At 67.4% G+C, this 17,886-nt stretch overlaps 2 protein-coding genes across 3 annotated transcripts; one reads left to right on the top strand and one right to left on the bottom strand.

Annotated features, from left to right (window-relative positions):
• Positions 1–110: 110 nt before the first annotated feature.
• Positions 111–2,321, top strand: NDUFA2 (NADH:ubiquinone oxidoreductase subunit A2). Its single transcript, XM_064161376.1, has 3 exons — positions 111–247; positions 346–452; positions 2,122–2,321. The coding sequence occupies exons 1-3, from the start codon at positions 156–158 to the stop codon at positions 2,211–2,213; spliced, it is 291 nt and encodes a 96-aa protein (XP_064017446.1). The 5' UTR covers positions 111–155; the 3' UTR covers positions 2,214–2,321.
• A 98-nt stretch (positions 2,322–2,419) lies between these two features.
• TMCO6 (transmembrane and coiled-coil domains 6) lies at positions 2,420–15,297 on the bottom strand. Of its 2 annotated transcripts, XM_064161374.1 has the most exons (12): positions 15,184–15,297; positions 12,015–12,136; positions 11,223–11,332; positions 10,962–11,142; positions 9,524–9,628; positions 7,682–7,767; positions 7,175–7,285; positions 5,627–5,738; positions 4,553–4,727; positions 4,356–4,450; positions 3,156–3,323; positions 2,420–2,736 (listed from the first exon to the last, which is right to left on the bottom strand). In XM_064161374.1, the coding sequence occupies exons 1-12, from the start codon at positions 15,260–15,262 to the stop codon at positions 2,605–2,607; spliced, it is 1,476 nt and encodes a 491-aa protein (XP_064017444.1). In that variant the 5' UTR covers positions 15,263–15,297; the 3' UTR covers positions 2,420–2,604. The 2 variants fall into 2 exon arrangements, with proteins under 2 accessions (XP_064017444.1, XP_064017445.1); XM_064161375.1 differs by lacking the exon at positions 7,175–7,285.
• Between the last annotated feature and the right edge of the window lie 2,589 nt (positions 15,298–17,886).

Genomic DNA, 17,886 nt, shown 5'->3' with positions numbered 1-17,886 from the left:
GGCTCTGCGATTGGCGGAGGCCGGTCCCTGCGGCTCTGCGATTGGCGGAGGCCGGTCCCTGCGGCTCTGCGATTGGCGGAGGCTGGTCCCGGCGGCTCTGCCATTGGCGAACTGCGCAGCCGCGGCCCCGTGCCTGTGTCAGCCGCGGTGGGGAGATGGCGGCGGCTGCGGTCAGGGGCATCGGGGGCGGCCTGCGGGAGCTCCGCATCCACCTGTGCCAGCGCTCCGCGGGCAGCCGCGGGGTGAGGTGAGCGGGGCCGGGCCGGGCCGGGCAGGGCTGCAGCGCGGCGCGGGGCGCTGAGGCTGCCCCGAGCCCGCCCGGCCTGAGCGGCCTCTTCCCCGCAGGGAGTTCATCGAGCAGCGCTACGTGGCGCTGAAGAAGGCCAACCCTGACCTGCCCGTGCTGGTCCGGGAGTGCTCCGGGGTGCAGCCCAGGCTCTGGGCCCGCTACGGTGAGCGGAGGGTGGGGGCTGGGAGGCGACAGCGACCCCCGTGAGGGGCAGCGGCGGAAGGGGAGCAGCGCTGCGGGGGCAGGGACCCGCTCCAGGGCTGTGCGTTCTGCTGCGGGAGCGGCGGCAGGCGGCGAGAGGAGGAGGAGGAGGAGGAGGTGGAGGTTGGGCAGGTTGCGGCTGTGAGCTCCCAGCCCTGCAGGGCTGCGCCGCGGAGCAAGCAGACCCCGGCCAGGAGCTGCTGCAGGAGCGGCACCGTTGGAGCTGGGTGCTGGCAGGAGCAGGCTGAAAGCCACCAGGCTGCCTGGGCAGGTGGTGGTGACCTCTGCCTCGTTGTTGTGCCAGGCAGAGAGGGCCCTGGGGGTGCTGGCAGAGAGGAGCTGCAGAGGAGGCAGCAGTGCCCAGGTGGGCAGCAGAGCCAAGGGCATCCTGGGCTGGCTGAGGAGCAGTGTGGGCAGCAGGAGCAGGGAGGTTCTTGTGCCCCTGTGCTCAGCACTGCTCAGGCCAGCCCTGCAGTGCTGTGTCCAGCTCTGGGCTCCTCCATTGCAGAGAGCTGCTGAGGTGCTGGAAGGTGTTGAGAGAAGGGCAGCAAGGCTGGGGAGGGGCCTGGAGCACAGCCCTGTGAGGAGAGGCTGAGGGAGCTGGGGGGGTGCAGCCTGCAGCAGAGGAGGCTCAGGGCAGAGCTGATTGCTGCCTGCAGCTGCCTGCAGGGAGGCTGTAGCCAGGTGGGGTTGGGCTCTGGTGCCAGGCAGGCAGCAGCAGCAGAAGGGGCCCCAGGCTGAAGCTGTGGCAGGGCAGGTTGGGGCTGGCTGTGAGGAGGAAGCTCCTGGCAGAGAGAGTGATTGGCACTGGAATGGGCTGCCCAGGGAGGTGGTGGAGTGGCCGTGGCTGGAGGGGTTGCAGCCAAGGCTGGCTGGGCACTGAGTGCCATGGGCTGGTTGGTTGGGCAGGGCTGGGTGCTAGGCTGGGCTGGGGGAGCTTGGAGCTCTCTGCCAGCCTGCTGGATTCTGTGGTTCTAACAAAGATGAGAGGCTGGAAGCCCTCTGCTGTGAGGCCAGGCTCAGGGAGCTGGGGTTGACCTTGTTGTGGCCTTCCACTCCATAAAGGCATCCTAAAAGAAGCCAGGAGAGAGCCTTGAGGTGGTGAGAGCCTGGCCCAGGTTCTCCAGCCAGGTGGGAGCTGCCCCATCCCTGGCATCACTCCAGGGCAGGTTGTTTGGGCTCTGAGGAACCTGCTGTAGTTGCAGATGTCCCTGCTGGCTGCGGGGGGGGGGGGTGGGGTGGGGTTGGACTGGATGACCTTTAAGGTCCCTTCCATTTTGGGGCTGCATGAAAGAAGGCAGGAAATGTTTTGGGTTCCTTTAGGTGCTGAGACACTGGCACAGGTTTGCCCAGGGAGATGCTCTGTGCCAGGCTGGATGAGGCTCTGAGCTGGTGGGAGGTGCCCCTGGGCACGGCAGGGAGGTTGGCACTGGCTGATCTCTGAGGTCCCTTCCAAACCAAACCCCATTCTATGGACTCGGGGGCAGAGAACAGGAGGTGTGGCTGGGGGGGGTGGTGGCAGCCTGAGCTGTGGGCTCGGGGGGGCCTCAAGCAGGGCTTTGGCTTGTCCCTTGCACCAGAAGAGGACTCCAAGAGCACCTCCCTCACCCCCCCCCCGGTCTTCCCTGCAGAGTTTGGCAAGGAGAAGAGTGTGTCCCTGAACAACCTGACGGTGGAGGAGGTGGCCAAGGCCTTGGAGAAGGTGATGAAGAGCAAGGGCTGAAGAGCAGGAGGTGCCCATGGCCGTGCTGAGGCTGTGACTCGCTGAGCTTTAATGTCCAACCTGTGTCTGTAACTGAGGGGTGGCATAAAGGCTTCCCTGCCCACCCGCCCTCGGCCTCGCCGCTGCCTTCAGAGCTCAGAGGAGGGCAGCAGCAGCTCCCCCCTGGGCCACGCATCCCCTCCCCAGCTCCCGCAGCCCCCAGCTGGCAGTGTGGCTCTGTCCCTGTGCCAGGCTCTGCGGGGTGGTGCTGGGGGCAGCACAGCCTGGGCAGGAGCAGCGTGCCCAGTGCTGACACTCGGAGCCCTCGCAGGGGTTGGCTCCTCTGTGGAGCACAGTGGGGAGGGCAGAGGGAAGGTGGAGTGGCCCAGGGGCAGAGGAGCAGCTGGTGGTGTCAGGGGCTGAAGGCTGCCAGGGGTGCCCCCAGGGCGCCCAGCAGCGCTCGTGCCCGCTCCTGCAGCTCCGGGGTGCCCTGGTGCCGCTCCAGCGCCCGGTGCCCGTCTTGCCTGGCGAAGTCGGCAGCAGCCTGGGGAGAGGAGAGGGTGGCAGCTGGCTGGCTGCCACAGCTGGGCCTGCCTGCCCACAGCACTACTGGGCAGCACAGGTCTTCTCCAGAGCCCCATGCCAAGGTAGGTGCAGCTGTGCTGACTGCTGGCTGGGCATTGACAGACCCTGAAGTGGGCACAGCTGCCCTAAAAATGCCCCCATGACACCCTCAGACTCCAGTAACAACCTCAGCGAGCCCCCAGACCAGTCCTCAGCAGTGAGGAGCTCCCTAGAGAGGCAGGAAATGCTTCCAGCCGTGGCAGCACCCAGGCGCCCCCTGCAGTGGCTGGGAGGGCTGGAGTGGCACTGACTGAGAGCAGGGTTAGGGAGGTGCTGACCACCCCCATGCCACTCCAGGAGCTCCTGCTTGGCTCTGCAGCAGCCACCCCTTGGTCCTACCTCTGGCCAGTGCAGGAAGAGGAGGTGCAGCAGCTCCAGGCACTGCCCCACCACGCCAGGGTCGGGCAGCAGCAGGGTGGGCAGCAGCATGGGCAGGAGCTGCTGCTGGTGGAGCTGCTGGCAGTAGGCAGGGCCCTTGTGTGCCACGTTGCAGAGCACAGTCAGCACCTGCAGGGAGATGCCAGGAGAGGCCTCGGTGAACGCTGGGAACATCCCAGATCAGCTTGCGCAGGGTCTGAGCAGGCTGATCGAGGGGAGGATGCTGCCTGAAGGTGAGCCAGGAGGTGCCCAGGTGGGCAAGAAGGGCAGCAGCAGCCTGGGCTGGAGCAGCAGTGGTGTGGGCAGCAGGAGCAGGGCAGGGATTGTGCCCCTGAGCTGGGCACTGGGGAGGCCACAGCTTGAGTGCTGGGATCAGCTTTTTACTCCTGACTCCCAGAAGGACACTGAGGAGCTGGAGCAGGTCCAGAGAAGGGCACCAGAGCTGGGGCAGGGTCTGCAGAGCAGGGCTGGGGAGGGGCAGCTGAGGGAGCTGTGGGGGTTGGTGTGGAGAGGAGGCTGAGGGCAGAGCTCATTGCTCTCTGCAGCTCCCTGAGAGGAGGCTGCAGCCGGGGGGGGTTGGGCTCTGCTCGCAGGTGATAAGGGACAGGAGGGAACAGCCTTAGGTTGCCCCAGGGCAGGTTTAGGCTGGACCTGAGGAACAATTTCCTGCCCTGAGGGTGGTCCAGGCCGGGCCCAGGCTGCCCAGGGCAGTGCTGCAGCCCCCACGCCTGGAGGCTTTGCCTGCGGTGCTGAGGGCCATGGGTTGGGGGTGCCCTGGCAGTGCTGGGCAAGCGTTGGGCTCCGTGAGCCGAGAGGTCTGCTCCAGCCCCAACGCTTCTGTCCCTGCTGCCTGCTGAGCCCCTCGAGGCCCCTTCCCACCCAAACCCTTCTCTGACTCCCCAGAGCTTCGTGGCTGACACAGGAGGGTGGCAGCAGCCTCCCCGTGCCCACTGCCAGTGGTGCCAGAGCTGGCCCCAGGGGAATTCTGCCTTGGCACCTCTCTGCTGCCAGGACAAGCCCACGGCCATGGGCAGCACACACCCAGCACCTCCAGGGGCACACTGGCGGCAACCCGAGCCCAGACCTGCCCACAGCCAGCCCCAGCGGTGGTGCCCTGCAGGTGGCACCCAGGGGGCACGGGGCCCGGGGGTGAGGGCTCACCAGCACACTGCCCATCTGGGAGCAGGGCAGCAGCTGCAGCAGGGCTGGCAGCAGGTCCAGGGACAGCAGAGCCGAGCAGAAGAAGGACTCCTCAGCTAGGGCAGAGAGGGAGCAGGGCACAGGTGAGTGAGGGAGGCCTCCGCCGAGGCGCTGGCAGCAGCGGGGGCAGGGCTGGCAGCAGTGGGGGCAGGGCTCACCGGTGAGGTTGTTGAGCAGCCAGAGCCCCTCCTGCACCAGGAAGGGCTGCTGCGGGAGGAGGCTCTGCAGCAGCAGGAAGAGGGCCACGAGCAGGCGGTGGTCCCGGAGCTGGCCCTCGGCGCCGCTCGGCTCCGCCAGCAGGCTGCTGAGACAGCGCAGCACAGGGCACACCAGCTGCGGGCACACACACGGCCCCGCGGCGGGACCCGCCCCACGCTGGCACCCGGCCCCGCAGCCACGCCCAGCCCCTGGGCGGGACCCAGCCCCACAGCCACACCCAGCCCCTGGGCAAGACCCCAGATCTAAAGCCACACCCAGCCCCTGGGCAGGTCCCCAGCCCCACAGCCACACCCACCCCCTGGGCGGGACCCAGCCCCACAGCCACGCCCACCCCCTGGGCGGGACCCGGCCCCACAGCCACACCCAGCCCCTGGGCGGGACCCAGCCCCACAGCCATGCCCACCCCCTGGGCGGGACCCAGCCCCACAGCCACGCCCAGCCCCTGGGCAGGACCCCAGCCCCACAGCCACACCCAGCCCCTGGGCAGGACCCAGCCCCACAGCCACGCCCACCCCCTGGGCAGGACCCAGCCCCTGGGCAGGACCCAGCCCCACAGCCACGCCCACCCCCTGGGTGGGACCCAGCCCCACAGCCACGCCCAGCCCCTGGGCAGGACCCCAGCCCTAAAGCCACATCCAGCCCCTGGGCAGGTCCCCAGCCCCACAGCCACACCCAGCCCCTGGGCGGGACCCAGCCCCACAGCCACGCCCAGCCCCTGGGCAGGACCCCAGCCCCACAGCCACACCCAGCCCCTGGGCGGGACCCAGCCCCACAGCCACGCCCAGCCCCTGGGCAGGACCCCAGCCCTAAAGCCACATCCAGCCCCTGGGCAGGTCCCCAGCCCCACAGCCGCACCCAGCCCCTGGGCAGGACCCAGCCCCACAGCCATGCCCAGCCCCTGGGCAGGGCCCAGCCCCACAGCCACACCCAGCCCCTGGGCAGGACCCCAGCCCCACAGCCACACCCAGCCCCTGGGCAGGACCCAGCCCCCCAGTGCCCTGCCCGTGTCCTACCAGCTCCAGGCCGTCGGGCGGCTCCGGGGGGATGTCAGCTGCCAGCTGCAGCAGCAGCTCGGTGAGGGCAGGCAGAGCGCCCAGCGCCAGCAGCTCCCTGTTGGCTGTGTGGCTGCCAAGGGCACAGCAGAAGGGACTGGGTTGGGACAGGCCTCCAGCAGCATCCAGCCCAAGCATTCCCTCATCTGCCCGGGCTGGGGCTGAGCCATGGCCCCAGCACCACAGCTCTGCCCCCTGCCAACACCTCCGGGGCCGGGCAGGGAGCCACCTCCCTGGGCAGCCTGCACCGAGGCTTGAGAACCCTTCCAGAGAAGAAGTTTCCTGTCATGCCCAACCTAAACCCCCCCTGGGGCAACTTAAGGTCATTCCCTTTCCTCCTGCCACTGGCTCCTAGGGAGCAGAGCCCAACCCCCACCCGGCTGCAGCCTCCCCTCAGGGAGCTGCAGAGAGCAATGAGCTCTGCCCTCAGCCTCTGCTCCACACCAACCCCCCCAGCTCCCTCAGCTGCCCCTCCCCAGCCCTGCTCTGCAGACCCTGCCCCAGCTCTGCTGCCCTTCTCTGGACCTGCTCCAGCTCCTCAGTGTCCTTCTGGGAGTGAGGAGCCCAAAGCTGATCCCAGCACTCAAGCTGTGGCTTCCCCAGTGCCCAGCCCAGGGGCACAGTCCCTGCCCTGCTCCTGCTGCCCACACCACTGCTGCTCCAGCCCAGGCTGCTGCTGCCCTTCTTGCCCACCCTGGCTCATCTTCTGCTGCCATCGATCAACCTGCTCCCAGGGCCTTTTCTGCTGGGCACTTTCCAGCCACTCTGCCCCCAGCCTGGAGCCTTCCTGGGGTTGTTGTGCCCCAAGGGCAGGACCCAGCCCCTGGCACTGCTGAACCTCACCCCACTGCCCTCAGCCCATGCCCGCAGCCTGCCCAGGTCCCTCTGCAGCCTCCTCCCCTCCAGCAGAGCAGCTCCCACCCAGCCTGGTGTCCTCTGCAGGCTGCCCCAGGCTCTCCCCACATGCAGGTGCTTGATAAAAGCTCTGACCAGGCTGACCCAGCGCTGAGCCCTGCAGGACACCACTGGTGCCCAGCCCCAGCCACTGTGCCCTTGGTGCTCAGAGAGGGAAATGCCAACAGCAAGGCCTGCAAACTGGCAGCAGTGTGCTGAGACCCCACGGGGCCTGTTCTGCTGGCATCATCTGGGGCTGGGAACAGTGCCCACAGAGACCCTTCTGGTGGGGCTGCTGAAGGAGCTGGCACTGGAGCAGCCACAGCAAGGCAGCAGAGCTGGTTCCCAGTAGCCAGCCTGGGCAGGTGTCAGTGGGCCAACCCTGGAAGGCTCAGGGCTCAGGGAGTCCAACTTGAGAGGTGCAGGAGACAAGGCCAGGCCTGGGGAGGTGAGTGGGGAGCGCCCAGAGGAGCAGGAGCAGCCTCCCCGGGGGAGCAGTGGAAGGGACAGTGCCAGTCCCGCAGCCTGCAGGAGCTGGGTGCCAGAGGGGCACGGGGACACAGGAGAGGGCCCCAGGAGGGCTGTGTGGCTGCCCCAGGAGCAGCAGGCAGTTACCTGCAGGTGATGTAGTGCAGGCACCAGGCAAGCTCCACCGCAGTGCCGGCCCCCAGCCCCCCCTGCAGCAGGAGCAGCATCTGCTGGGGCAGCCCAGAGCTCAGCACCAGCCTGGGGGAAGAGCAGAGTCAGTGTGGGCACAGCGGGCACAAGGCCTGGGCACCACGCAGGGAGCTGCTCTGCCCTGTGATGGAGGCCACAGGCGCCAGAATCCTCCCTGGCAGAAGCTCTCCTCCGGCAGCTGCAGCCTCAGGCACCTCTCAGGCCCAGCACAAGCTCGACATGCCCAGGGCAGGGCCTGGGGACACTGAGGACACCTTGGCTGGGGTCAGGCTTTGGGGCTGTCACACTCAGCTTGTCCTTCACAGGAGGAGCAGGGGCAGCCTGTCCCTGCCAGCCTGCCCAGCTCTGGCAGGACCCTGCTCAGACCTTCAGTGCCCCTGGCATGCCAAGACCACGCTGGGCCCCAGGGCCCATCCTGGGACAGGCTCAGAGGCCTGGACTCACGGAATGATCTCTGTGGGAGCTTCCTCAGCTTGGAGCAGCTGCGAGAGGACATAGCCCAGACCTTCCAGCACTGCCTCGTGGGGGGACTGCAACCAGAGAGAGAGAGAGCAGAGCTGAGCCCTGCCAGCACACACAGCAGAGCTGAGCCCTGCCAGCACACAGCAAAGCTGAGCCCTGAGAGCACACACAGCAGAGCTGAGCCCTGCCAGCACACACAGCAGAGCTGAGCCCTGCCAGCACACAGCAGAGCTGAGCCCTGCCAGCACACAGCAAAGCTGAGCCCTGAGAGCACACACAGCAGAGCTGAGCCCTGAGAGCACACAGCAGAGCTGAGCCCTGAGAGCACACACAGCAAAGCTGAGCCCTGCCAGCACACAGCAGAGCTGAGCCCTGCCAGCACACAGCAGAGCTGAGCCCTGAGAGCACACACAGCAGAGCTGAGCCCTGCCAGCACACACAGCAGAGCTGAGCCCTGCCAGCACACAGCAGAGCTGAGCCCTGCCAGCACACAGCAGAGCTGAGCCCTGAGAACACACACAGCAGAGCTGAGCCCTGAGAGCACACACAGCAGAGCTGAGCCCTGAGAGCACACAGCAGAGCTGAGCCCTGAGAGCACACACAGCAGAGCTGAGCCCTGAGAGCACACACAGCAGAGCTGAGCCCTGAGAGCACACAGCAGAGCTGAGCCCTGAGAGCACACACAGCAGAGCTGAGCCCTGAGAGCACACACAGCAGAGCTGAGCCCTGCCAGCACACAGCAAAGCTGAGCCCTGAGAGCACACAGCAGAGCTGAGCCCTGCCAGCACACACAGCAGAGCTGAGCCCTGAGAGCACACACAGCAGAGCTGAGCCCTGAGAGCACACACAGCAGAGCTAACTCCCTGTGACAGAGCCCAGAGGAACCCAGGTGCCAGCTGCAGGGCACAGCCTCTGTGCCACCAAAGCAAAGAGCTGAGCACTGTAGCCTCCCCATGCTCGATGGGGCACAGCAGGGGGCACAGAGAGCTGCCAAGGCTGAGCTGTTTTCCCTCCCCATGCTCTCGTAGTGTGCTGGGTGCCTGCAGTGTGCCCAGGTGGCCTCATCCTGGCCTGGAGCAGCAGTGGTGTGGGCAGCAGGAGCAGGGCAGGGATTGTGCCCCTGGGCTGGGCACTGGGGAGGCCACAGCTTGAGTGCTGGGTTCTGTTTTAGGCCACTCACTCCCAAAAGGACACTGAAAGGCTGGAGCAGGCCCAAAGAAGGGCACCAGAGCTGGGGCAGGGTCTGGAGAACAGGGCTGAGGAGGAGCAGCTGAGGGAGCTGGGGGGGGAGGGTGGAGGAGGCCGAGGGAGACCTCACTGCTCTCTGCAGCTCCCTGAGAGGAGGCTGCAGCCAGGTGGGGGTTGGGCTCTGCTCCCAGGTAGTGCCATAAGTGACAGGACAAGAGGAAAGGGCCTCAGGTTGCCCCTGGGCAGGTTTAGGTTGGCCATGAGGAACAGTTCCCTGCCCTTCAGGGCTGCGCAGGGCTGTGCTGGAAGGTGTGGCCATGGCACCTGGGGACGTGACTGGGCCATGGTGGGGTTGGGCAGATGCTTGGATTCCATCTTCAAGGTCTGCTCCAACCCAACCCAACCCTTTCTGTGGTTCTGTGGCTCCCGTGGGCTGCAGCTGAAGGGACCCAGGAGCCCAAACGCAGCAGCAGCAGCACTGCTCTGAGCACTCAGCTCTGCAGAGCAGGGGCGCCCAGGAGATGCCCTCAGCCCCTGCAGAGGGTGCCAGCTGAGCAGCCAGCCAGTCTGAAGGGCACAGGCAGAGGTGACCTGTGCTGGGGCAGGGCAGTGGCAGGGCTGAGCTGCCTCACTCACCTGGATGCAGGAAGCCAGCACGGGGATGATGCCCTGGCGCAGGAGCTGCCTCCTCACTGCCTGGCTCTCCACTGCCAGGTTCCCCAGCGTGTACAAGCACAGCTCCTGGAACACAGCCCGGCAGCAGCTCAGCTGCCCTGCCCTTGCCTGGCAGCCAGCAGCCTCTAGGTGCCTGCAGGCCATCAAGGGGCTCAGGTGCCCCTGAGCAGGGCACAGCTGTCCCCAGGTGGCGAGCACAGGTGGACACTGTTGGGCTCTGCAGCTGTGCCATCTCCAACTCGTCCCTCTGCTGTCTGGCCCAGGCTGGGCTCTGCTCACTTCCACTTTTGGGTGTCTCAAGCTCTGTGCTCTTGCTCTGGCATTGCCCTGAGTCCCCTTGGGCTCCCCAGTAGCCCCCCAAGACTGGCCATGTGCCATTCAAAGGTGACCATCACCTTGGGGCTGTGCCCAGCTTGCTCCTGAGGCTGGATCCTGTCTGCTTCTCTGAGCAACATGGAGCTGTTGGCTCCCCCCAGCCTGGACCACTGCTGGCTTCACCAAGTTCTGGCCCAGTGCCTGGCCCTGCCCCTGCTGCTTTCTCTTCCAGCACCTTCAGGACCTCCTAACCTGCACCCTGTGTTTCTCCTTCACCCACCACATGGACACTGCAGTCCACCTGGGCCCAGCCTGCATCAAGAGGCCAGCTCCAAGTCCAGCTGGCACAGCCTGCAGCCTCTGCTCCCCAGCATGGAGCCTGGGGCTGAAGCAGAGGAGCCCAGCCCCGATGGGGTGAGCCAAGCACTGCAGCCTGGGCTGGGCCAGGAGCTTCTGCCTGGCCTGCAGGGGCTGGGGCTATTTGCTGCCTGGGAGGAGACAGCAACAGGATGGAACCAAGCTCCTGCTGGGTTGGGGCGGGGCTCAGCCTCCATATTCCCCTCCAAGAAGGTGGTGGAGGCCTGGAAGAGGCTGCCCAAGATTGGTTTTGGAGCCTCCTTCTCTGGAGACACCAAGAGGACAGAACCAAGCTCCTGCTGGGTTGGGATGGGGCATGGTGAAGGCACTCTCTGTACTCCTTTCCAAGGAGCTGGAGCCCTGGCACAGGCTGCCCAGAGAGGTTGTGGAGCCTCCTTCTCTGCAGGCATCCCAACCCCCCCTGGCCACTGTGGTCCCCGGCACACTGCTGTGGGTGCCCTGCTTTGGCAGAGGGCTGGGCAGGATGATCCCCAGAGGCCCCTTCCTGCTGGGGTTCTGTCTGGTCTCCCACACCTGGCCAGACAAAGCCTCCCTGCCCTGGGCTAGCCCCGGGCACAATCCTGCTCCAGGGGGAAGCTGGACTGGAGTCTTTCCGAGGTGCCCTCCCCACCAGCCCCGCTCTGTGAGCCACGCTAGGTCAGGAGCCAACAGCTCCCAAGGGATCCCTGGGTGCCAAAGGTCTGGCAGGTGCCAGCGGGGGTCTCACCGTCAGCTCCAGGCTGTGCCCTGCCAGGTAGGTGAGGAGGTAGGGGGTGGCTGGCAGGCAGGCCTCGGGCACGGGCGGCTGGCCGCAGGACAGCTCATGCAGGCAGCGGGCAGCGCCCAGCTGCAGCTCCCCCAGGCTGCTGGTCAGCAGCCCCACCAGGCTCCGGACGCTGCCCTCCAGCCTGCGGGGACACGGCAGCGCTGCCACCTCTGCCAGCCCAGCGCCGGGCACGCCGCGAGGCAGGGGCAGAGCTGTGCCGACCTGACAAACGTCTGCTGGGTCTCCTTGTGGCGCAGAGCCTGGCGCAGGCGGCACAGGGAGCTGCTCCTGTCCTCCGAGCCCCTCTGCAGGCCTCTGAGCAGCTCCAGCACCTGAGAGGATGAGAAGACAGCGAAGGTCAAGCAGAGACTCAGGCGCAGGAGGTATGGAGTTGGGAGGGACCCTCCAAGGGCACCTGGGCCAAGCCCCTGCAGGCACAGGGACAGACCCACCCAGGGCAGGCTGCCCAGGGACACATCCAGGCTGAGCCTGGATGTCTGCAGGGATGGCCTCGAGCACAGCCCTGGGCAGCCTGTGCCAGGCTCTCCCCACCCTCACTGTGCACAGCTTCCTCCTGATGCCCAACCAGTTCCTGCTCCAGTTCCAAACCACTGCCCTCGGCCTGTCACTCCACAACAGTCCTGAACAGTCCCTTCCCATGCAGGTCCCCTCCAGGCCCTGGCATGCAGCCCTGAGCTCTGCCCGGAGCCCTCTGCTCTCCAGGCTGCACAGCCCCGCCCCAGCCTGTGCCCACAGCAGAGCTTCCCCAGCTCTTGGCGGCCTCCTCTGGCCCCTCTCCAGCAGCTCCATGGCCCTCTTGTGTTGAGGTCCACAGCAGGACCCAGCCCTGCAGGTGAGGTCTGACCAGAGCAGGGCAGAGGGGCAGGATCCGCACTGCCCACCTCTGCCCACGCTGCTTTTGGTGCCACTCCCAAGCCCACCCCCACCCACGCACCTCAGGCTGGGGCACACCCCAGGGGCCCCCACCACGAGGGAGCAGATCCTGGGCCTCACCTCATCCTCCGGGAGAGAGTCGCCCACAGGCTCTGCGCCGCCCTGGCCGTCCTCCTCCGCGGTGCCCTCCCACAGGTGCCGCTTGCTGACCAGCTGCTGCTGCCGCCGTGCCTTGCGCAGGGCTGCGGGCACAGCTCAGCGTCAGCGCTGTGGGCACGGCTCCTTGGCAGCACTGCAGGCACAGCTCCCTGTAAGGGCTGCGGGCACGGCTCCTTGGCAGCGCTGCGGGCACAGCTCCCTGGCAGCGCTTCGGGCATGGCTCAGCATCAGCGCTGCGGGCACAGCTCCCTGTAAGGGCTGCGGGCACAGCTCAGCATCAGCGCTGCGGGCACAGCTCCCTGTAAGGGCTGCGGGCACAGCTCAGCATCAGCACTGCGGGCACAGCTCAGCGTCAGCGCTGCAGGCACAGCTCCCTGTAAGGGCTGCGGGCACAGCTCAGCGTCAGCGCTGCGGGCACAGCTCCCTGTAAGGGCTGTGGGCACAGCTCAGCGTCAGTGCTATGGGCATGGGTCCCTGTAAGGGCTGTGGGCACAGCTCAGCATCAGCGCTGCAGGCACAGCTCCCTGTAAGGGCTGCGGGCACAGCTCAGCATCAGCGCTGCAGGCATGGCTCCCTGGCAGCGCTGCGGGCACGGCTCCCTGTAAGGGCTGCGGGCACAGCTCCCTGTAAGGGCTGTGGGCACAGCTCAGTGTCAGCGCTGCAGGCACAGCTCCCTGTAAGGGCTGCGGGCACAGCTCAGCGTCAGTGCTACGGGCATGGGTCCCTGTAAGGGCTGCGGGCACGGCTCAGTGTCAGCCCTGTGAGCACAGTTCCCTGGCAGTGCTGCAGGCACAGCTCAGTGTCAGCGCTGCGGGCACAGGTCCCTGTAAGGGCTGCGGGCACGGCTCAGTGTCAGCGCTGGAGGCACAGCTCCAGGCCACCTAATAGCCTGGCTTGTGCCAACGGCCAGCAACTGCCAGTTCCTTTGCTGCCCACACCACTGCTGCTCCAGCCCAGGCTGCTGCTGCCCTTCTTGCCCACCTGGGCACATCCTTGGCTCACCTTCAGCTGCTGGCACCCAGCACCCCCACGGCCTTTTCTGCTGGGCACTTTCCAGCCACTCTGCCCCTAGCCTGGAGCCTCCCTGGGGTTGTTGTGCCCCAAGGGTGGGTCCCAGCCCCTGGCACTGCTGAGCCTCACCCCTCTGCCCTCAGCCCATGCCCGCAGCCTGCCCAGGTCCCTCTGCAGCCTCCTCCCCTCCAGCAGAGCAGCTCCCACCCAGCCTGGTGTCCTCTGCAGGCTGCCCCAGGCTGCCTGGGTCCTCTTGCCCAGCTCATGGAAGTGCCCAAGGGACCTGGTACAGGCTGAGCCCCGGGCACAGCCCTAGTGACCACCCGCAGCTGCCCCCCATTGCCACCGCCCCGTGCCCGGCGCCAGCCGCTGTGGGCCCCGAGGCGCAGCCAGTGCCAGGCACGGCCAAACAGCCTCCAAGCTGCCAGCTGCGGGCCGGGGGTGCCCGGGGCACAGCCCCCGGGGCTCGGCTGGCTGCGGGGACCGCCCAAGCCCTGTGCCTGCTGCCTGGGTCTCAGCCCTGGCACAGCACAGGGTGTGCCTGAGGTGCGAAGCCAGGGCTGGGCGAAGGGGTGACAGCAGGGCAGGGGTGTGGGCACTTGCATGGCACCACGGGAGGGCTCCAAGGCTGGTTTGATACTGGCACGGCCTTGGAAAACCCAAACTGCAGAGGATGGGTGAGGACAGGCAGCACCCAGGGCACGAGTAAAGGCTGTGCCCACCTTGCCTGAGCGGGCAGGGAATACATGGGAGGCACTTGGTCCCATGGCCCCTTGGATGCCACCCAGCCCATGTACCCACTGATACCATCCATCCCATGTCCCCTCGGATGCCACCCAGCCCATGTACCCACTGATGCCATCCATGCCATGTCCCCTCGGATGCCACCCAGCCCATGTACCCACTGATGCCATCCATCCCATGTCCCCTTGGATGCCACCCAGCCCATGTACCCACTGATGCCATCCATCCCATGTCCCCTCCGATGCCACTCAGCCTGTGTACCCACTGATGCCATCCATCCCATATCCCCTTGGATGCCACCCAGCCCGTGTACCCACTGATACCATCCATCCCATATCCCCTTGGATGCCACCCAGCCCATGTACCCACTGATGCCATCCATCCCATATCCCCTCGGATGCCACCCAGCCCGCGTACCCACTGATGCCATCCATCCCATGTCCCCTTAGATGCCACCCAGCCCATGTACCCACTGATGCCATCCATCCCATGTCCCCTTGGATGCCACCCAGCCCATGTACCCACTGATGCCATCCATCCCATGTCCCCTTAGATGCCACCCAGCCCATGTCCCCTTGGATGCCATCCATCCCATGTCCCCTTGGATGCCACCCAGCCCGTGTACCCACTGATGCCATCCATCCCATGTCCCCTTGGATGCCACCCAGCCCATGTACCCACTGATGCCATCCATCCCATGTCCCCTCGGATGCCACCCAGCCCATGTACCCACTGATGCCATCCATCCCATGTCCCCTCAGATGCCACCCAGCCCATGTACCCACTGATGCCATCCATCCCATGTCCCCTCGGATGCCACCCAGCCCATGTACCCACTGATGCCATCCATGCCATGTCCCCTCGGATGCCACCCAGCCCATGTACCCACTGATGCCATCCATGCCATGTCCCCTCGGATGCCACCCAGCCCATGTACCCACTGATGCCATCCATCCCATGTCCCCTTGGATGCCACCCAGCCCATGTACCCACTGATGCCATCCATCCCATGTCCCCTCGGATGCCACCCAGCCCATGTACCCACTGATGCCATCCATCCCATGTCCCCTTACATGCCACCCAGCCCGCGTACCCACTGATGCCACCCACTCCCCGTTCCCGCCGACGCCAGGCAGTGCCGGGTCCCTGTTTGGGTCCCGCTGTGGGGCAGAGCTGGCGGCAATGGGGGGGTCCCAAACCGGCCCCAGCACCCCCAGCCCCGGCCCCCTCCCCTCTCCCCGCTGCCTTTTCCCTGCTTCTCTCTCCCCTCTCCCCACTCCCCTCTCCGACTCCAGTTCCTCCCTCCCGGCTCCTGCTCCCCTCCCCTCTCCCCGCTTCCCTCTCCCCTCCTCCCGCTCCCGCTCCCGCCGCGGACCTGCCTCCCGCTCCCTGCGCCGGGCTCGCAGCTCCTCCACGCCGCTGGGCCCAGGCCGCTGCCGCCGCCGGCCCCACATGGCGGCGCAGGGAGGCGGAGGGCGGGAGGCGGCGCAGGGAGGTGCAGGGAAGGAGGTGGCGCAGGGCGGGAGGCGGCGCAGGGAGGCGGCGCAGGGAAGGAGGCGGCGGTGGGAAGGAGGCGGCGCAGGGCGGGAGGCGGCGCAGGGAGGCGGCGCAGGGAAGGAGGCGGCGCAGGGAAGGAGGCGGCGCAGGGCGGGAGGCGGCGCCGGGAGGGAGGCGGCGCAGGGCGGGAGGCGGTGCAGGGCGGGAGGCGGCGCAGGGAGGGAGGCGGCGCCGGGAGGGAGGCGGCGCCGGGAGGGAGGCGGCGCAGGGAAGGAAGCGGCGCAGGGAAGGAGGCGGCGCAGGGAAGGAGGCGGCGCAGGGAAGGAGGCGGCGCAGGGAAGGAGGCGGCGCAGGGAAGGAGGCGGCGCAGGGCGGGAGGCGGCGCCGGGAAGGAGGCGGCGCCGGGAGGGAGGCGGCGCCGGGAGGGAGGCGGCGGTGGGAGGGAGGCGGCGCAGGGAAGGAGGCGGCGCAGGGCGGGAGGCGGCGCAGGGAAGGAGGCGGTGCCGGCCCGGGCGGGCGGCAGGAAGGGGCCGAAGCGGGCCCGGGGTGCGGAGCGGCAGGAGGGGCAGGGCCGCGCGGCGGAGGCGTCCCCGGGCAGCTGCTGCCTGTCCCCGGGCAGGGGGCACAGGGCTTGGGCGGTCCCCGCAGCCAGCCGAGCCCCGGGGGCTGTGCCCGGGCACCCCCGGCCCGCAGCTGGCAGCTCGGAGGCTGTGTGGCCGTGCCTGGCACTGGCTGCGCCTCGGGGCCCGCAGCGGCTGGCGCCGGGCACGGGGCGGTGGCGATGGGGGGCAGCTGCGGGTGGTCACCAGGGCTGTGCCCGGGGCTCAGCCTGTGCCCGGTCCCTTGGGCACTTCCATGAGCTGGGCGAGAGGACCCAGGCAGCCTGGGGCAGCCTGCAGAGGACACCAGGCTGGGTGGGAGCTGCTCTGCTGGAGGGGAGGAGGCTGCAGAGGGACCTGGGCAGGCTGCGGGCATGGGCTGAGGGCAGAGGGGTGAGGCTCAGCAGTGCCAGGGGCTGGGTCCTGCCCTTGGGGCACAACAACCCCAGGAAGGCTCCAGGCTGGGGGCAGAGTGGCTGGAAAGTGCCCAGCAGAAAAGGCCGTGGGGGTGCTGGGTGCCAGCAGCTGAAGGTGAGCCAAGGATGTGCCCAGGTGGGCAAGAAGGGCAGCAGCAGCCTGGGCTGGAGCAGCAGTGGTGTGGGCAGCAGGAGCAGGGCAGGGACTGTGCCCCTGGGCTGGGCACTGGGGAGGCCACAGCTTGAGTGCTGGGATCAGCTTTGGGCTCCTCACTCCCAGAAGGACACTGAGGAGCTGGAGCAGGTCCAGAGAAGGGCACCAGAGCTGGGGCAGGGTCTGCAGAGCAGGGCTGGGGAGGGGCAGCTGAGGGAGCTGGGGGTGGATGTGGAGCAGGAGGCTGAGGGCAGAGCTCATTGCTCTCTGCAGCTGCCTGAGAGGAGGCTGCAGCCGGGGGGGGGGTTTGGTTTCTCCTCACACAAAACAAGTGACAGAAAACAGCCTCAGGTTGTGCCAAGGGAAGCTCAGGCTGGGCATGAGGAGCAGTTCCTTCCCCTTTAGGGCTGTCGAGCCTGGCCCAGGCTGCGCAGGGCAGTGGTGGAGTCTCCATGCCTGGAGGGGTTCAGAGCTGCGTGGTGGTGCTGAGGGCCAGGGGTTGGTGGTGCCCTGGCAGTGGGGTTGGGCTCCATGCTCCTAAAGGTCTTTTCCAACTAAAGCCACTCTATGATTCTGGGAGGACCAAGACCCACCCAGGGCACCCCCTGCCATCCCACCCTGCTGCTGGAGGGCCTTGGCCAGCCTGGCTGGGCGGCTGTGGCCGGCGGAGCGCCGTGGCTGGCACAGGGAGCGCAGGCTGAGCCTTTGGGCTGCTGTGGCACCGTCAGCACTCAGGGCACACACCTCGGGTGGGACACAGGGGCTGCAGCAGGGGCACAGACACGAACGGCTGCGGGGGAGCAAGCAGAGCATGGAGCCTGCTGGCATTGCAGTGCCAAAGCCAGCAGCTGCTGCTCCCTGCCCAGCCCAGCTGCCTGTGTGCTGAGGCTGCAAAGGCTCCAGGCGCAGCACACAGCAGGGCTGGGGGCTGTGCAGGCAGGCAGGCAGGCTGAGAGGCAGGCAGGCAGGCTGGCAGGCAGGCAGACAGGCTGAGAGGCAGGCAGACAGGCTGGCAGGCAGGCAGGCAGACAGGCTGGCAGGCAGACAGGCTGGCAGACAGGCAGGCAGACAGGCTGGCAGGCAGGCAGGCTGAGAGGCAGGCAGACAGGCTGGCAGGCTGACAGACAGGCAGGCTGGCAGACAGGCAGGCAGACAGGCAGGCAGACAGGCTGAGAGGCAGGCAGGGAGAAGTGGGATGAAATTCAACAAGGGCAAGGGCAGAGTCTGGCACCTGGGGAAGAACAACTCCAGGGATCAGGATAGTTTGGGACTGAGCTGTTGGAAGGCAGCAAGGGGGAAAAGGCACTGGGGGGGGTCCTGGTGGATGGGAGGGTGCCCAAGAGCCAGCAATGTGCTCTAGGGGCCAGGAGGGCAATGCCATCGTGGGGGGCATTAGAAGGGCTGTGGGTAGT

Source organism: Pogoniulus pusillus, chromosome 22, assembly GCF_015220805.1.
Source record: "Pogoniulus pusillus isolate bPogPus1 chromosome 22, bPogPus1.pri, whole genome shotgun sequence".
Taxonomy (NCBI): Eukaryota; Metazoa; Chordata; class Aves; order Piciformes; family Lybiidae; genus Pogoniulus; species Pogoniulus pusillus.
The sequence above is the reverse complement of the archived record's forward strand: the minus strand, read 5'-3'. Positions and strand labels throughout refer to the sequence as shown.